The sequence below is a fragment of the Schistocerca serialis genome, chromosome 10 (genome assembly GCF_023864345.2).
Source record: "Schistocerca serialis cubense isolate TAMUIC-IGC-003099 chromosome 10, iqSchSeri2.2, whole genome shotgun sequence".
NCBI classification, from domain to species: Eukaryota; Metazoa; Arthropoda; class Insecta; order Orthoptera; family Acrididae; genus Schistocerca; species Schistocerca serialis.
This window is the reverse complement of record NC_064647.1, coordinates 139,525,033-139,540,324: the sequence shown is the minus strand read 5'-3', so window position 1 is coordinate 139,540,324 and position 15,292 is coordinate 139,525,033. Positions and strand designations below refer to the sequence as shown.

Sequence of the window (15,292 nt, the reverse complement as noted above, 5' to 3'; positions counted from 1 at the left end):
GGGTTGGGATTGGAAGTGGCATAGGAATTGACTAGGATGTTGTGGAGGTTGGGTGGGCAAAGGAACGCCACTTTAGCCGAGGTTGAAAGTATCTCGGGTACAATGTCCCTCATTTCAGGGCATGATTATAAGTAATCAAAGGATGAGGTTGAGTTGTTCCAGTCTGAGATGGTAGTGGGAGATGAAAGGGACACCTCCTCGTGGCTGGTGGGAGGATTGGGAGCTGTGAGGGGAAAAGGCATAGAAAAACTGTTTGTGGACTAGGTCTTGGGGACAGTACTTGTCTGTGAAGGCCTTGGTGAGGCCCTCCGCATACTGAGCAAGGGAGTTCTTGTTACAACAGATATGCCATCCCCGGGTGGACAGGCCGTATGGGAGGGATGTTTTAGCGTGAAAGGGGTGACAGCTTTCGAAATCCAGGTACTGTTGGTAATTGGTGGATTTAATATGGACAGACGTGTGGAGCCATCAGAGAGGAGGAGGTCAACATCTAGGAAGGTGGCACGCTGGGTTGAGGAGGACCAAGTGAAGCGGATGGGAGAGGTGATGTTGAGGCCGTGAAGGAAAGAAGGTAGGGCGACTTGGCCCCGAGTCAAGATCATGAAGATATCATCAATGAACAAAACTTGACTAGGGATTTTTCATTTGAAAGGCCAGGAACATCTCTTCTGGATGGCCCATAAAAAGTTGGTATATGAGTGTGCCATGCGCATGCCGATGGCTTTGCTGTGGATTTGTTTACATACCTTCACTTCAAAGAGAAGTAGTTGTGGGTTAGTAAGGTGTATAAGGAATGAGGTAGTGGGTTTGGAGTCTGAAGGATGTTGGCAAAGGTAGTGTTCAATAGTGGTAAGACCATGGGCATGAGGGATATTGGTGTGTAGGGGTTATGATTAGGGGAGAGTCAGTGAAGGAAGCGGTTCGTGTCTTAACATCACCTCCCCGTTCTCATCTCCCATTTAGTTTATTTGCTGCCCTCTGCCAACGTACACTCCCATCTTACCCTGCTCTTGTTTCGTTCCTTTTCCCCACCTCCCTGACCCACAACCTCTTGATGCTGCCCCTGTTGGCATTCTAGTCCCTGCTCACTCCACCAGACACTGTTCGTCTCTCTCCCCACCTGTACACTACTATCCCTTCCCCTTCCCTGCCCCCTACAGATTGCTGCTTGCATCTCACATGACAGTTGTATTCTGGCCAGAGGTGCTGGAGTTGGTGGTCATGTGTGGATGAAGAGTGCTTCCTCGTGTGTATGAACGGTGTGGTTTTCTCTTTTGCTGATGAAGGTTGTGGCTGAAAGCTTTAGGTAAGTGTCTTTTAATTGTGCCTGCCTGCAACTTAACACATAGTCTTCACAGTAAGTAGCAATCTGTCTTTTCCTACACTGGAGTTTCCATTGTTTGACTCTGCTGAATGGTTTTTCTTTGATCCTACAAGCCTGTGATGTTTTCCATTGTTACTCTTCTCTATAGCATTGCTTTTCTTAGTGTCTGTTCTCTGTCTTCTCTCCTGTGACAATTTTACATGCATCCCACACTCCACAAACTCAACAATGCTGGATGCCCCATTGTGGCTGGTTATTGTGGCCCCACTGAAAAAATTTCGGCACTCATTCACAAACACCTCCAACCAATTGCCCGTAAATCAGCCTCCCATGTCAAAGACACCAACCCTTTTCTTCAGTGACTCTCCGCCACCCCCACCACCTGGATCCATCATCATCATCATCATCACCACTGTTGATACTACCTCTCCATATACCAGCATACCTCATGCCAGTGGTCTTACAACTATTTTCAAATGCCCTCAGACTCCAAACCCACTACCTCAATTCCTCGACACAGCCATGGGCACCCGTATGACATCCTCCAACATGAAACTTTTCATGGGCTACCTAGAGGAGACCTTCCTGGCCTCTCAAAATGTCAAACCCCTAGTCTGGTTCAGTTTCATGACCTGGACTCAGGGCCATGACACCCTACCTTCGTTCCTTCACAACCTAAACGCATCCTCTCCCATCCACTTCACGTGGTCCTCCTCAACCCAGCGTACCATCTTTCTAGACGTTGACATCCTCTGCTCTGATGGCTCCATCCGCACCTCTGTCGACATTAAACCTCAAAACATCCAACAGAACCTGCATTTCAACAACTGTCAGGGCTTTCACACCAAAAAATCATTCCCATACAACCTGGGCACCCGGGGATGGTATATCTGCAGTGACAAGAATTTCCTTACTTAGTATGCTGAGGGTCTCACCAAGGCATTCACAGACAAACACTATCTCCCAGACCAGGTCCGCAAACAGTTTAACTGTGCAATTTCCCCTCACACCCCCAATCCTCCCCTCACCCCACGAACAAACACAAAAGGACATTCCCCTTCGGCACTCAGTACCACCCAGACTGGAAGAATTAAACCACTCAAGATACTTCCATCCCCACCTAAAGTGGTGTTCCGTTGCCCACCCAACCTCCACCACATCCTAGTCAATCCCTATCCCACATCCAATCCCAACCTCTTGCCACAAGGATCATACCCCTGTGAAAGACATGTGCAACACCCATCCCATCCACCCAGCCAGCACTTCCCATTCCAGTACTGAAACAGGTTTATCCTACCCCATCAGGGGCCAGGCCACCTGCGAAAGTAGTCGTGTCATTTACCAGCTCTGATGCAATCACTGCACAGCTTTTTATATTGGTATGATTACCAACAAACTGTCCACCAGGATTAATAGCCAACACCAAACTGTGGCCAAGAGCTAATTAGACTACCCAGTGGCACAACATGCAGCTTGATGTTATATTATTTCAATGGCTGCTTCACTACCCAAACCATATGGATCCTTGCCTCCACCAACAGTTTTAATGAACAGCATAGATTGGAGCTTTCCTTACAAAACAGTCTCCGAGTCTCTGGTCCTGTAATTATCCCGGCCTCAATCTATGGTAACATACAGTCCGCACACCCCCCATTTAACAGTTTACACCCCCTCTGTCCTAACATTTTATCCCCATTCTCGTCTCACATCCTGTTCAGTTGACACCCTCTGCCAATGCATCCATCAGTATTTCCACACTCCTCTCTTGTTTTGCTCCTTTTTTCTCCCACCTCATTGCCCCACAAGCTCCTTCTGCTGCACCTATGGGCATTCTAGTTCCTGCACAGTCTACCAGTCAGTCTCTCTCTCTCTCTCTCTCTCTCTCTCTCTCTCTCTCTCTCCACCTGTACATTGCTATCCCTTCCTCTTCCTCGCCCCCTCCAGATTGCTGCTTGCATCCCACGTGATAGCTGCATTCCGGCCTGAGATGCTGGAGTTGGCAGCCGTGTGTGCATGAGGTGTGCTTGCTTGTGTGTATGAATGGTGTGCGTTTCTCTTTTGCTGATGATGGCTGTGGCCAAAAGCTTTATGTAAGTGTCTTACTTGTGCCTGTCTGCAACTTAATGTGTCTTCTTTTCATTATTTCACCCTGGATTTTCTGTTGTTTGAAAAGAAACAAAAGTCACATCTAAAACAAAAGGTCATTCTGAACACATCTACATTTCTAATGTTAAGTACAGCTAAGTGTCACTATGCCACAATTCTCTAGAGAGCATTAGTTCAGTAAGGTATGAAGTAGAGCTTCGTGGTTGGAAAGCAGGAGAGGGGTATAAGCCGATTTAAGCTTTATGTTAAATTATGGTGAGTGGCCACAAAGCTCTATCAATCTGGTTGTTAGCCACAAAACGTGGTCTAACTCTGGAGAACAGTGTAAACATGTTGGGAAGTGTGTCTAAAGCAATTTGTCACCATTGGCTCATGTACATGTTACATGTGCCTACATGTGGGTGTGGTTAGCAGGTCAGTAAAGTTTTACTGAACTGCAGGTAAAAAACAACATTTTGAAAAGGTAATAAATAGACAAAGGTCCACAAGAAACCTAAATACAATGATGTATCAGAACAGGACCAGAGCTATGGATGAATTATTGGAAGTGCCAAAGTATAAAACAAATGACATCCAGCATGTTATGTTATTGATTTTGACTTTTATTCCAGTTTAAAGCTTTCATTTTTTCAATTATTTGTCTATATTCCATAAATAAATACATTCCCCTCAAAAACAACAAACAACAAATTTAAAACTGTTCACAGCGATTTTTTTTTTTTTTTTACATAAAAGGCGTTCTTCAGCTTAAAAAACAGACAGGTACAAAAATGTAATAAATAATTCAACATACAAGATTATCTTGCAATATGCCTCAAAATGGCCATTCAAAACATTTAATTAATGCTCATAATTGGCTCTGCAAAATGTACCCGTAACATTCATCATAAACTGTACATTTAAGGCACCTCAACAATAATATTATTGTATTACAATGTAAACAGTGCAAAAATATATACTAACATTTCAGTACTAGTTACACATTTTACATACAACTAATTTTACAGTGTCTACTATGCTTCTCCAATTGATACTCTCGACTGTCTGAAACATGTCTCACTTTTGTTGAATTGTAAAGTTCTTTTCTTTTTTCCGTATGTCTATTTACAATCTGTGTAATGTCATATGATGACATGTTGTCCATTTTTTGTTTTCCAATGTAATACTGATATCAGAAGCCAATATCAGTTATGTTTTAAGCAATGCAACACATATTATATCAGAGAAAAGAGATTACTAATGGGTGGAAAACATGGCAGGAGATTGTTAAGAATTTCCAACCTTGTTGCACAGTTATGTCACAGAAGCAGAATCCAAGGATCAGAATAGGCATCTATGTACAAGGGATTACTACCATCCAATGGCATATTACTAATGTCAGTAGTGTCAGTCTGTTCTTATCACGGTAGACAGAAAGGAGGGAGGGGAAGGGTGGAGAAAGAAAGAAAGAAAGACTGAAAAAATATACAGTAGTTTATAAAAATTAGGTAATTCCTTCGTAGGACTTCTCAGAACATCAGTCTTTCGAGATAAGACGGACAATTGTGGAGATGATGACTTTTCCTCGCTCGTGAGTCACTAGGTCCAACTGTGGGTCCTTTATCTTATCCACCAGCAGCTTCACAAGTTCATCTCTCATTGCGCTAAGCAACTGGCCCACCTGGAAGGCAAACAAATACAACAATTACCATTTTCAACAAAATGTGACACTTTGTGAAAGAAAGTATGGACTTTACGTTCTGTGTCGCTTTCATTGACTGCAAAGATACTTTTGAGAGGAAAAGAGGAGGAGGAGGAGGAGGAGGAGAAAAGAAAATATTGGACCTACTCATTATAAACACTTACAAGACATTACATGTGAAACCTATTGTTTTTGCTTTAGTACAGAACAATGGCAAGTGACAGTAAAGAATAGTGGAAAATTTGGGATGGAATGACAATATTGCGAAAAGGATAAATTGCTACTCAACATCTCCACCATATGATAAGTACCAATCTATTCTTTTCATAATATTGACAGTTATGGAAAGTGCATTTAAATACACAGAGTATTGTACCCCTTTGTTTTTTCTGTGCATGTTTCGATAAGCACACACTGAGGTGGCGAAAGTCGTGCATTAGCGATACATACAAATGCAGATGGCAGTAGCATTCCATACACAAGGGCAGTGCATTGGCAGAGCTGTCATTTGTATTCAGGTGATTCATGTGAAAAGTTTTCTGACATGATTATGGTCACACAGTTGTAATTAACAGACTTTGAGCGGAATGGTAGCTGGAGCAGGACACATGGGACATTCCATTTCAGAAGTCATTAGAGAATTCAATATTTTATGATCCACAGCTGTTAAGTGTCAGCTATTAAGTGACATTTTTTTGAAAAATCTGGTAAGCTTTTGCATAGAGTTGTCAGTGATATCAGACAAGCAACACTGTGTTAAATAACTCCAGAAATGTCCATTGTGGCAGTGCAACCAAATATGGCATTGGTGGGCTATGGAAACCTGTGGCCCAGTCAAATGAGTCCTAATTTCAATTGGTAAGAGCTGATGGCGCACATTCAAGTGTGGTGCACACCCCCACGTAGCCGTGGACCCGGGATGTCAACAAGGCAAAGTGCAAGCTGGTGGTGGCTCCATAATAGAGTGGGCTGTGTTTACATATGGACTGGGTCCTCTGGATGTCTGGCTACTTGGAGGCCATTTGCAGAAATTCACGGACACCATGTTCCCAAACAACGATGAAATTTTTATGGACGACAATGCATTATGTCACCTAGCCACACTTGTTCGCTATTGGTTTGAAGAACATTCTGGACAATTAGAGTGAATGGTTTGGCCATCCAGATCACCTGACACGAATCCCATCAAACACTTGTGGGACATAATTGAGGGGTCAGTCAGTGTACAAAATCCTGCACTGGAAACACTATAGTAGCAGCACGACTAGGTATTTCTGCAGAGGACTTGCCACGTCAAATTGCAGCACTACATTGGGCAAAAGGAAGTCCGGTATGATATTAGGAGATATCCCATCACTTTTGGCACCTCAGTGTAGTTTCAGCTTAAATGTGAGCATGTCACTTGTAAAAAAATTTTACAGCAATCACAATGAGTTTGCAACCTATGGCAACACGACCGATGCCTATCACTCTCGTCGAATGTAGTAACTTGTGGACAGACCTGAATAATATAATTATTGTGGCCTTTGCTACTGGGCTGTTGAAGTGCAGATGCACAGGAAGTGACATACACATGCTAACTGCCTTAGTCATGAGTACACATTGTTCCATTTCACTGTGTTTACATCCATCGCACCTCCACATTCACACTTCATTGACAAATTATTTTCATGCAATAATTTATGACTCTCGTGAATCTGATGGTCACAACTGTTTGTTACACGGACTTGCTTCTTCAGTATTTGGATTAGCTAAACCACCGTATTATCACTGTAAGTCTATGTATTTACATGTTAATAAGCTGAATTTCAATTATCCCTTCCCAGAAAATTTTTTAAAGTTGAAGTGCTGGAATTCAAATCAACAAATATGTATTTATGATGTTGCAGTAGTTGTGGTGATAAGAATTATAATACAATGTTCCTTTGGGCATGCACGTCCGAAGGAACACTGCATCGTTCTTCTTAACTACACAGGTATTGCAATGTCGTATTCATCCACAAATAGCAGGCAGTGACTTTCAATTAAAACCTCCTCCCCTATATGGGAATTACATAATGTGTGTAGAAGTGTCAGATTGTGATGCAGGAACGAAGATATATGGAAGTTTGGGTCTGGCCACGTGTCGTGCACGGATAGCCAAAGCCATTAAGGCGACCTCTCGTGTAAAGCAAGAGATCGGAGTTCGAGTCCTGATTCGGCACAAAATTTCATTGCCATTATTCCCTCATATAGCTGATGGTTATTTGTAATCAGAACTGCAAATAAATTTCATGAAATACATATATTACAGCAGCCTGTTAAAGGGGATAAATGGCAGTATCATAGCATTAGCTTCCCAGATTTTCAAAAAAGTCATGTAATAGCTTTGAAAATATCAAGGATACAGTAGTATGCAGCGTCTTTTAGTTACATACTATTCATATGTACACTCAATTCTTAGCTATGGCATTCTGTTTTGGGAAACAAATGCACAAAATATGAACATAATTTTCAATCTCCAGTAAGTAGCCATAAGAATTATAACCAAAAATACTAGTCGAGCTTATTGTAAAGATCTGTTCGAAACACTGGGGATTTTAATTGCTCCATGTGAATACATTTACCAGTCAATTGTACACATCAAAAATAACATTGGAAATTACTGCACAAACAGCTCTGTCCATGGCCATGGAACATGAGTTAGACTTAACTTACATTTATCAAGAAAGAATAAACATTAAACTCAAAACAGTGTTTTCTATCAAGGAATAAAACTGTACAATAAATTACCAAAAGAGATTAAAAAAATTGCAAAAATACACGTATTTAAAATGGCAGCTAAAAAGTATCTGTTATGCATTGAAGGATTACTTAGACAAAACAGAGTAGGAGTCTGGTTAAAAAAAGCTGTTCAAATAAATAATAATAATAATAATAATAATGATTATAAAACATCCAATATTCCACATAACACCTTCACACTATGTTTTTTCCCTTCTTTTTTTCCTTTTCTAGAAAAACTTACCCCCAAGCTATGCACAGCACAATACTAACACCTCTTCCTCTTCCTGAGCTCAATGTTTCACTCATTATAGAGGGATGCTGACTCCATTTTTCAGGGTAGCAAATAGGAAGTTGCAGTACAGAAAATGGCCCAGAGATCACTAGTGTGTGTGTGTGTGTGTGTGTGTGTGTGTGTGTGTGTGTGTGTGTGTGTGTGTGCGTGCGTGTGCGTGATGAAACAATGTGTGTATAGTGTGTGCAGTGACTGGTAGTGAGATATGAGTTAACAGTGTGGCATTTAAAAAAAAAAAAAATCTCACAAGATAGATAAGCATGATTGACAACTTCATACTGGTCAATAAATAAAGATTAAACAATAAACAATAAATTAGTAACAATTAAAAACCGTATGTGCTATAGAAAGATTGCAACACTAAGTCATTTTCAGAGAGTGAGCCAGAGTTCATCCCAGAGAAACCCAGAGAGCATCCCAGAGTGCCCAGTGGGCTACAACACTAAGAAGAATCGCTTCTCGGCTTTTGGCAAGATCAGTGGTGTACAAGTGTTTAATATATAACAAAAATATATAAGCAAAATGGCTTATCTGTAAGTACAACTGCTGTACCATGATTCCTGTAGCCCTGAACTCCAATAGAACAGGTACGATAACAAATAATGTCTCTATCATAATAGGACTCCAAACCTAATTGAGGCTTATCACTGCCCCTTACAATAGCAATAGTTAACCAACTATTACCCGTTACAACCTCTGTAGTTGTACAAGAAAAATGAATCTTAGCTCCTACAAAAGTAATAGGTCCATTTAATAGCTCTTCTTGTGCTACATTATTAGGAGTAACACTAAATGTATCCACGGTCTTGTACACAGGCAATCTTGATCTTCTTGTATATCTTCTCCTCCTGTACGGCATGGCTGTGTGCTCAGTGCTGCTGCCTCGAGTGAAATGAGCGTGCAGTTGCCTGTAATGCGGAAGTTACTACTGATAAGCGCCGCCACACTGGGCGCGGCAGGAAGCAGCACGCTGATAATCCAACACGGCGGCCGGAAAAGACACTTTTGCCAGCGGATCGCGCTTAGTTAAAACTATAGCGCGATCCTCCAGGCTCTAGCGGCAGCCGAGCGAAACTCGTTCAAGGTCACCCGCCAATATGGCAGCCCACACAGCCACTGGGGCAATCTGGGATGCTCTCTGGGTTACTCTGGGATGAACTCTGGCTCACTCTCTGATAATGACTTAGTGTTGCAATCTTTCTATAGCACATACCATTTTTAATTCTTACTAATTTATTGTTTATTGTTTAATCTTTATTTATTGACCTGGGTTGATATGCAGTGGGGTTGTCACATTGATTACAATGCATTCATTTTTGAGTGTATGATTAAATGTGTACATAAAAAGGAAAGACTAAAGTTTGCTACCAGCTGACTTTAGTCAATAAGTTATGAAAGTCTCAGATACAGGTTTAATATGTTCTATAAATAAACAAAGCTTTAATAATAAATAAATAAATAAATAAACCTTTAAAGTTTAACAAACAGTTTTTGTTATATCCACATATCTGTGCACACTTCAGAGCTGCAGCAGAAATTGAGGAAGTCACCAGGAGGGACAGCTGTCTGCAGAAGAGTAACCCAAACTAACTAATGTTAGGTCAATGAACTGTGACAGACTGTGGACAAACAACAGACCAGGGCAAGGACAAACAATCTACTTGACAATGAGGCACTAAGATAAGCCTTTATCCAATGATGACAACAAGGCCCAAAGAAGCACAGAGATAAATCCAAGACATGACCCAAGAAAATAACTGGGTGACAAGCTAGGTAGTTATCAAGCAGTTCTAGTTCAGTGAAGACAGATCTGATAGTATCAAGCATGAGCACTAAACAGACCATTTGTGCGCTGGGCGGCCACCTTATACCAGCTACAGGGAACGCTATTGGCTGCCGTATGCAAGCGGCACAAGGTGGTTGTGCACTCACCGTGAGAGCACAGTGCCCTACAGCCACCCACTAACGGTCCTCTAACTCCACCTCCTCTGGCAGGTATTCAACCTCTGCAGCAACTAATCACAGATTTTTATTATTTCATTGTTGTTTTGTACAGGCCAACTAAACACCACAATGATCAATTACTGCGTTTGGAATGAGTTTTGATGTTCACATAGCTGTACCGTTCCTTTCTCTCCTTTGTCCAGAGAGCACGTCATCTTCCTCTGAGGTTTTTAATGGAACCTCACTTGCTTAAGCATTGTCTCATCTTTTTAAATCTCTTTCTGTATCCCTAGTTGCTGCAGATTTTTGATCACTTCCATCAACCATGGTCAATAGGTCTTCCTCTTTTGCTAGCATGCGAAACACTGACTGGTCAACCCATTGGGATGCATCTTGTAGACATAAAAGACAAGCCACATCCAAGATTTTTTCATGGTATTTGTGGAGTTCCTGAATTGGTTTTCTGTCATATTTGTTACCTTTCTTAACTGGTAACCATATATTCCTCATACCTTACACTCTCAGAATTCAAGTTTGTCTGTAAGGCCATTCCTGACAAGTGATAGACACTCTGAACCATACAGGGCTTGGTGGGCCAGTTACAGCTTCTTTACTTGAGTAGATAATGCTATTCTTTCAGAAAGACTGCATTTTAGCCATTCTGCCACTTATTCAATCTTGATAATTTACAAGGACAAAAGAAAATCCTTCTAAACCAAAGTGAAGCAAGCACAAAAATATAGAGTGAAACCGAAATTTCAGAAGTTGTTCAGCGAAACTTTCTGAGCTGTTGGCTGAATGAAGGATCCAGGTGGACCAAATTTTGAAGCAACCATTGAATTTGACCACGTTGGGCTCAGCTCCATTATGCACCACTGGGAGGAGAGCTTTGTTTTTGGCCACAGTTTGGTGGTGCCCATTCATTCTGGTAGATGTCTGGTTGGTTGTCATATGACATAAAAATCTGTGCAGTGTTTGCAGCAGGGATAGTAGATGACATGGCTACTTTCACTTGTGGCCTAGTCTCTGATGGGATAGGATACGCCTGGAGAAGATGATGCTGGATTGATGGAGTGGGAAGGTCTTGTACAGTCTTAAGACATAAAAACTGACCGCCAGTCAGCCGCTACAGAGACTAAATTCGAGTCGTTCACTTAAGGTGGCCAATAAAACTGACCGCCCCAGACAACTCTAAGTCCGGCCCTCTGCACAATCTGGCAACATTGTAAGATGCGGAAGTGTCAGGAGGAAGTGTTGTCTACTTCCTAGATGTTGTCGGATTGTGTGAACCCGTGGTCTATTGGTAATCATCGTGAATTCTAAACTAAATTTTTACCACATTTCGGCCCTCGTCTAAAGTTATGAGTCTGATTGAACATCGAAGATAATTCGCTTCACATTCTACCCACCAGCAATAACAAGTACTTCCAGAAACAATTCCGCAGGACAGCTCGTGGCTGCGTCGCGATCACAACAGCTTACGCTCGAGTGTTCCCTCACACTGCAGCGGCTACCGGCCACCGGGCAGACGCCATAAACCACCTAAAATCCGGCGCCGCCCAGGTAAACGCAGCGCAACACTGTCAGTGTATGTATCAACTGTCATTTTCTAATTTTGAAGTTCTAGTTATCATCTTACAGTTAAGCATTGGATTTTGCATAGGGGAAAATCATGAACTACCGTTAAGCATTGTAAAATTGAGTCGCAAGTGGTAAAAGGTGCAACATCTGCAATGCAATATTTACTTTTGGTACAACAGAGGGGTGAATGCAGAGTTGGCAGCTAGAAAGATTTGCACTGTGTGTCGAGTGAGTGCTTTTGGGAAAAATACGCCAGAAGTAGATATCTCTTGTTTCAACAAATATCGCTCTGGCATGAATGATTTTCCGCATTTAGGAAGTCTCGACTACTGATATATGTGATGGGTTACCATTTAGCCATGATGCGACATTTGCATTCAACAGGCAAAGTTCAGAAGTCTGGCGGAGGAGTACTGCATGCTCTAATTCGAAACAACAAAAATCAACGGAGTGACTATTACTGAACGTCATCAGGTCGCTCATTGAGCATTCCTATGCAGTACTTTTACTGGTGACGAGTTATGATGCCTTTATCATTAACTTCCTAAGAAGAAATGAAAGGCTGAGCCCCACCAAAAGACGTAAACTCGAGCAAAGGGTAGTGTGAACATAATATTTTACATCTGATTGATCCAAAATGTGTTTTGGGCTACGAATTCTGCCCCAAAGGGTGTGTGCATCACAGCTGGAATTTGATGCCAACAACTGAGAGACCTTTCGGTCATAGTGTAAGGAAGTCGACCGAATAAACTACATCACCTGTGCTACTGCTTGATAATGCACTCTGTTAATTTGAGAAACAAAACTAGCCAGGAGATTGATAGGAAAGTCGTCACTCAGGCACTTGTATTGATTGGGAAGTCCTCTCTCAAGCACTTGTCCCTCTCGTCATATACTCGTAAAATTTTACCTTTCCTGCTCTTGGTCGATCAACTGTCAAGGCAATTCATTTCTAGACGAAAATACTCTTCAAACTACACTGGTTTAATGACATTGTTAGAACCAGTAGGTTCCTACAGGTGTAGAATTTGTAAACTACTTTAGCACTGTCAGGTTGTTTCAGATATCATGAAAGGAATTTCTGCTGCTGATTTATTTCTCTTTGATGATTACTGTTGTGTTCAGTAAACTGATGGAAAATGCAATTAAAATATTCACTGTACTAATACAAATTAAATTCAGCTTACTACGGAAACATCATGACGGCAGTCTATCTTAATAAAGCATTAAGTATCTGTAAGACGATTGAGCCTATTTTAACACGAATTAGTAGGATATTACAGACTTTTGACATCGAAAAGGTCTGTATTTACTTCATGTCCTGTATTATTCGCTAGTATTATGAAAATCTGGCAGTTCATAGATAAAATTATGTTTTCACAACTAAAAATATGACGGCAGAAAAAAAAGTGGTATTATGAATTTTGCAGTACCGTAAGGTTTTCACTCTGGCACTAAGAGGTACTAAAAGTAGCAAGACGAAATTTGCTCGAGCGTTGTCTTACGATTCCCTTATTGAGCTTGTATCTGCCTGCTTGTAGCTCGAAGACTCGAACCCGGGATCTCCTGCTTACATGGCAGATGCTCTATCCATCTGAGCCACCGAAGGCACAGAGGATAGTGTGCCTGCAGGGACTTACCCCTTGCACACTCCCCGTGAGACCCACATTCCCAACATGTCCAGACGACTACATTTGTAGGATATTGCAGCCCTTGCCACCCGCAACTTTGAGACGAAACTATAGTCATTTCCGAGGTCTATCACAGAACTCATCAGCTGTATCCTTCTTGACAGCATAACTGAAACTTGGCAACAGCGCAGAATATGTTTGGAAACTCTGTGACCGACGAGTTACTTCCTTGATGGCACAGAGCTAGCCTGCTAAATTCACTTGATATTATCGTGTCATTGCAATTGAATAGTGTGATTTTCTCGTGAAATGTGACATAAGGGGATCAGTTAATGCTTTTGAGTCAACGAAAGCCATTCCACACAGGAAATACAAATACTCTCGTCTCTTATGTTGCGATTTATCTGTCATAGCGGCTACTGGGCCAATAAGTAAGTCAAAGACATCCCACCTGTTCACTAGCTCCTAGGTAATGTGCTTGCCTGTCAGGGGTATGCTGCCTTTGTTCGCTTGTAGCAGAGCTACAAGCAGGCAGATACAAGCTCAATAAGGGAATCGTAAGACAACGCTCGAGCAAATTTCGTCTTGCTACTTTTAGTACCTCTTAGTGCCAGAGTGAAAACCTTACGGTACTGCAAAATTCATAATACCACTTTTTTTTCTGCCGTCATATTTTTAGTTGTGAAAACATAATTTTATCTATGAACTGCCACATTTTCATAATACTAGCGAATAATACAGGACATGAAGTAAATACAGACCTTTTCGATGTCAAAAGTCTGTAATATCCTACTAATTCGTGTTAAAATAGGCTCAATTGTCTTACAGATACTTAATGCTTTATTAAGATAGACTGCCGTCATGATGTTTCCGTAGTAAGCTGAATTTAATTTGTATTAGTACAGTGAATATTTTAATTGCATTTTCCATCAGTTTACTGAACACAACAGTAATCATCAAAGAGAAATAAATCAGCAGCAGAAATTCCTTTCATGATATCTGAAACAACCTGACAGTGCTAAAGTAGTTTACAAATTCTACACCTGTAGGAACCTACTGGTTCTAACAATGTCATTAAACCAGTGTAGTTTGAAGAGTATTTTCGTCTAGAAATGAATTGCCTTGACAGTTGATCGACCAAGAGCAGGAAAGGTAAAATTTTACGAGTATATGACGAGAGGGACAAGTGCTTGAGAGAGGACTTCCCAATCAATACAAGTGCCTGAGTGACGACTTTCCTATCAATCTCCTGGCTAGTTTTGTTTCTCAAATTAACAGAGTGCATTATCAAGCAGTAGCACAGGTGATGTAGTTTGTTCGTTCGACTTCCTTACACTATGACCGAAAGGTCTCTCAGTTGTTGGCATCAAATTCCAGCTGTGATGCACACACCCCTTGGAGCAGAATTCGTAGCCCAAAACACATTTTGGAGCCATCAGATGTAAAATATTATGTTCACACTACCCTTTGCTCGAGTTTACGTCTTTTGGTGGGGCTCAGCCTTTCATTTCTTCTTAGGAAGTTAATGATAAAGGCATCATAACTCGTCACCAGTAAAAGTACTGCATAGGAATGCTCAATGAGCGACCTGATGACGTTCAGTAATAGTCACTCCGTTGATTTTTGTTGTTTCGAATTAGAGCATGCAGTACTCCTCCGCCAGACTTCTGAACTTTGCCTGTTGAATGCAAATGTCGCATGATGGCTAAATGGTAACCCATCACATATATCAGTAGTCGAGACTTCCTTAATGCGGAAAATCATTCATGCCAGAGCGATATTTGTTGAAACAAGAGATATCTACTTCTGGCGTATTTTTCCCAAAAGCACTCGCTCGACACACAGTGCAAATCTTTCTAGCTGCCAACTCTGCATTCACCCCTCTGTTGTACCAAAAGTAAATATTGCATTGCAGATGTTGCACCTTTTACCACTTGCGACTCAATTTTACAATGCTTAACGGTAGT

At 41.4% G+C, this 15,292-nt stretch overlaps 1 protein-coding gene across 1 annotated transcript in view; it reads right to left on the bottom strand.

Annotated features, from left to right (window-relative positions):
- Positions 1 to 4,053: 4,053 nt before the first annotated feature.
- LOC126424534 (putative ATP-dependent RNA helicase DHX57) overlaps positions 4,054 to 15,292 on the bottom strand; it is a 220,993-nt gene continuing 209,754 nt past the window's right edge. Inside the window, exon 23 of the mRNA XM_050087272.1 lies at positions 4,054 to 5,090. Within this exon, the coding sequence (XP_049943229.1) occupies positions 4,947 to 5,090 (144 nt within the window). The 3' untranslated portion in view covers positions 4,054 to 4,946. The remainder of the gene's footprint in view (positions 5,091 to 15,292) is intronic.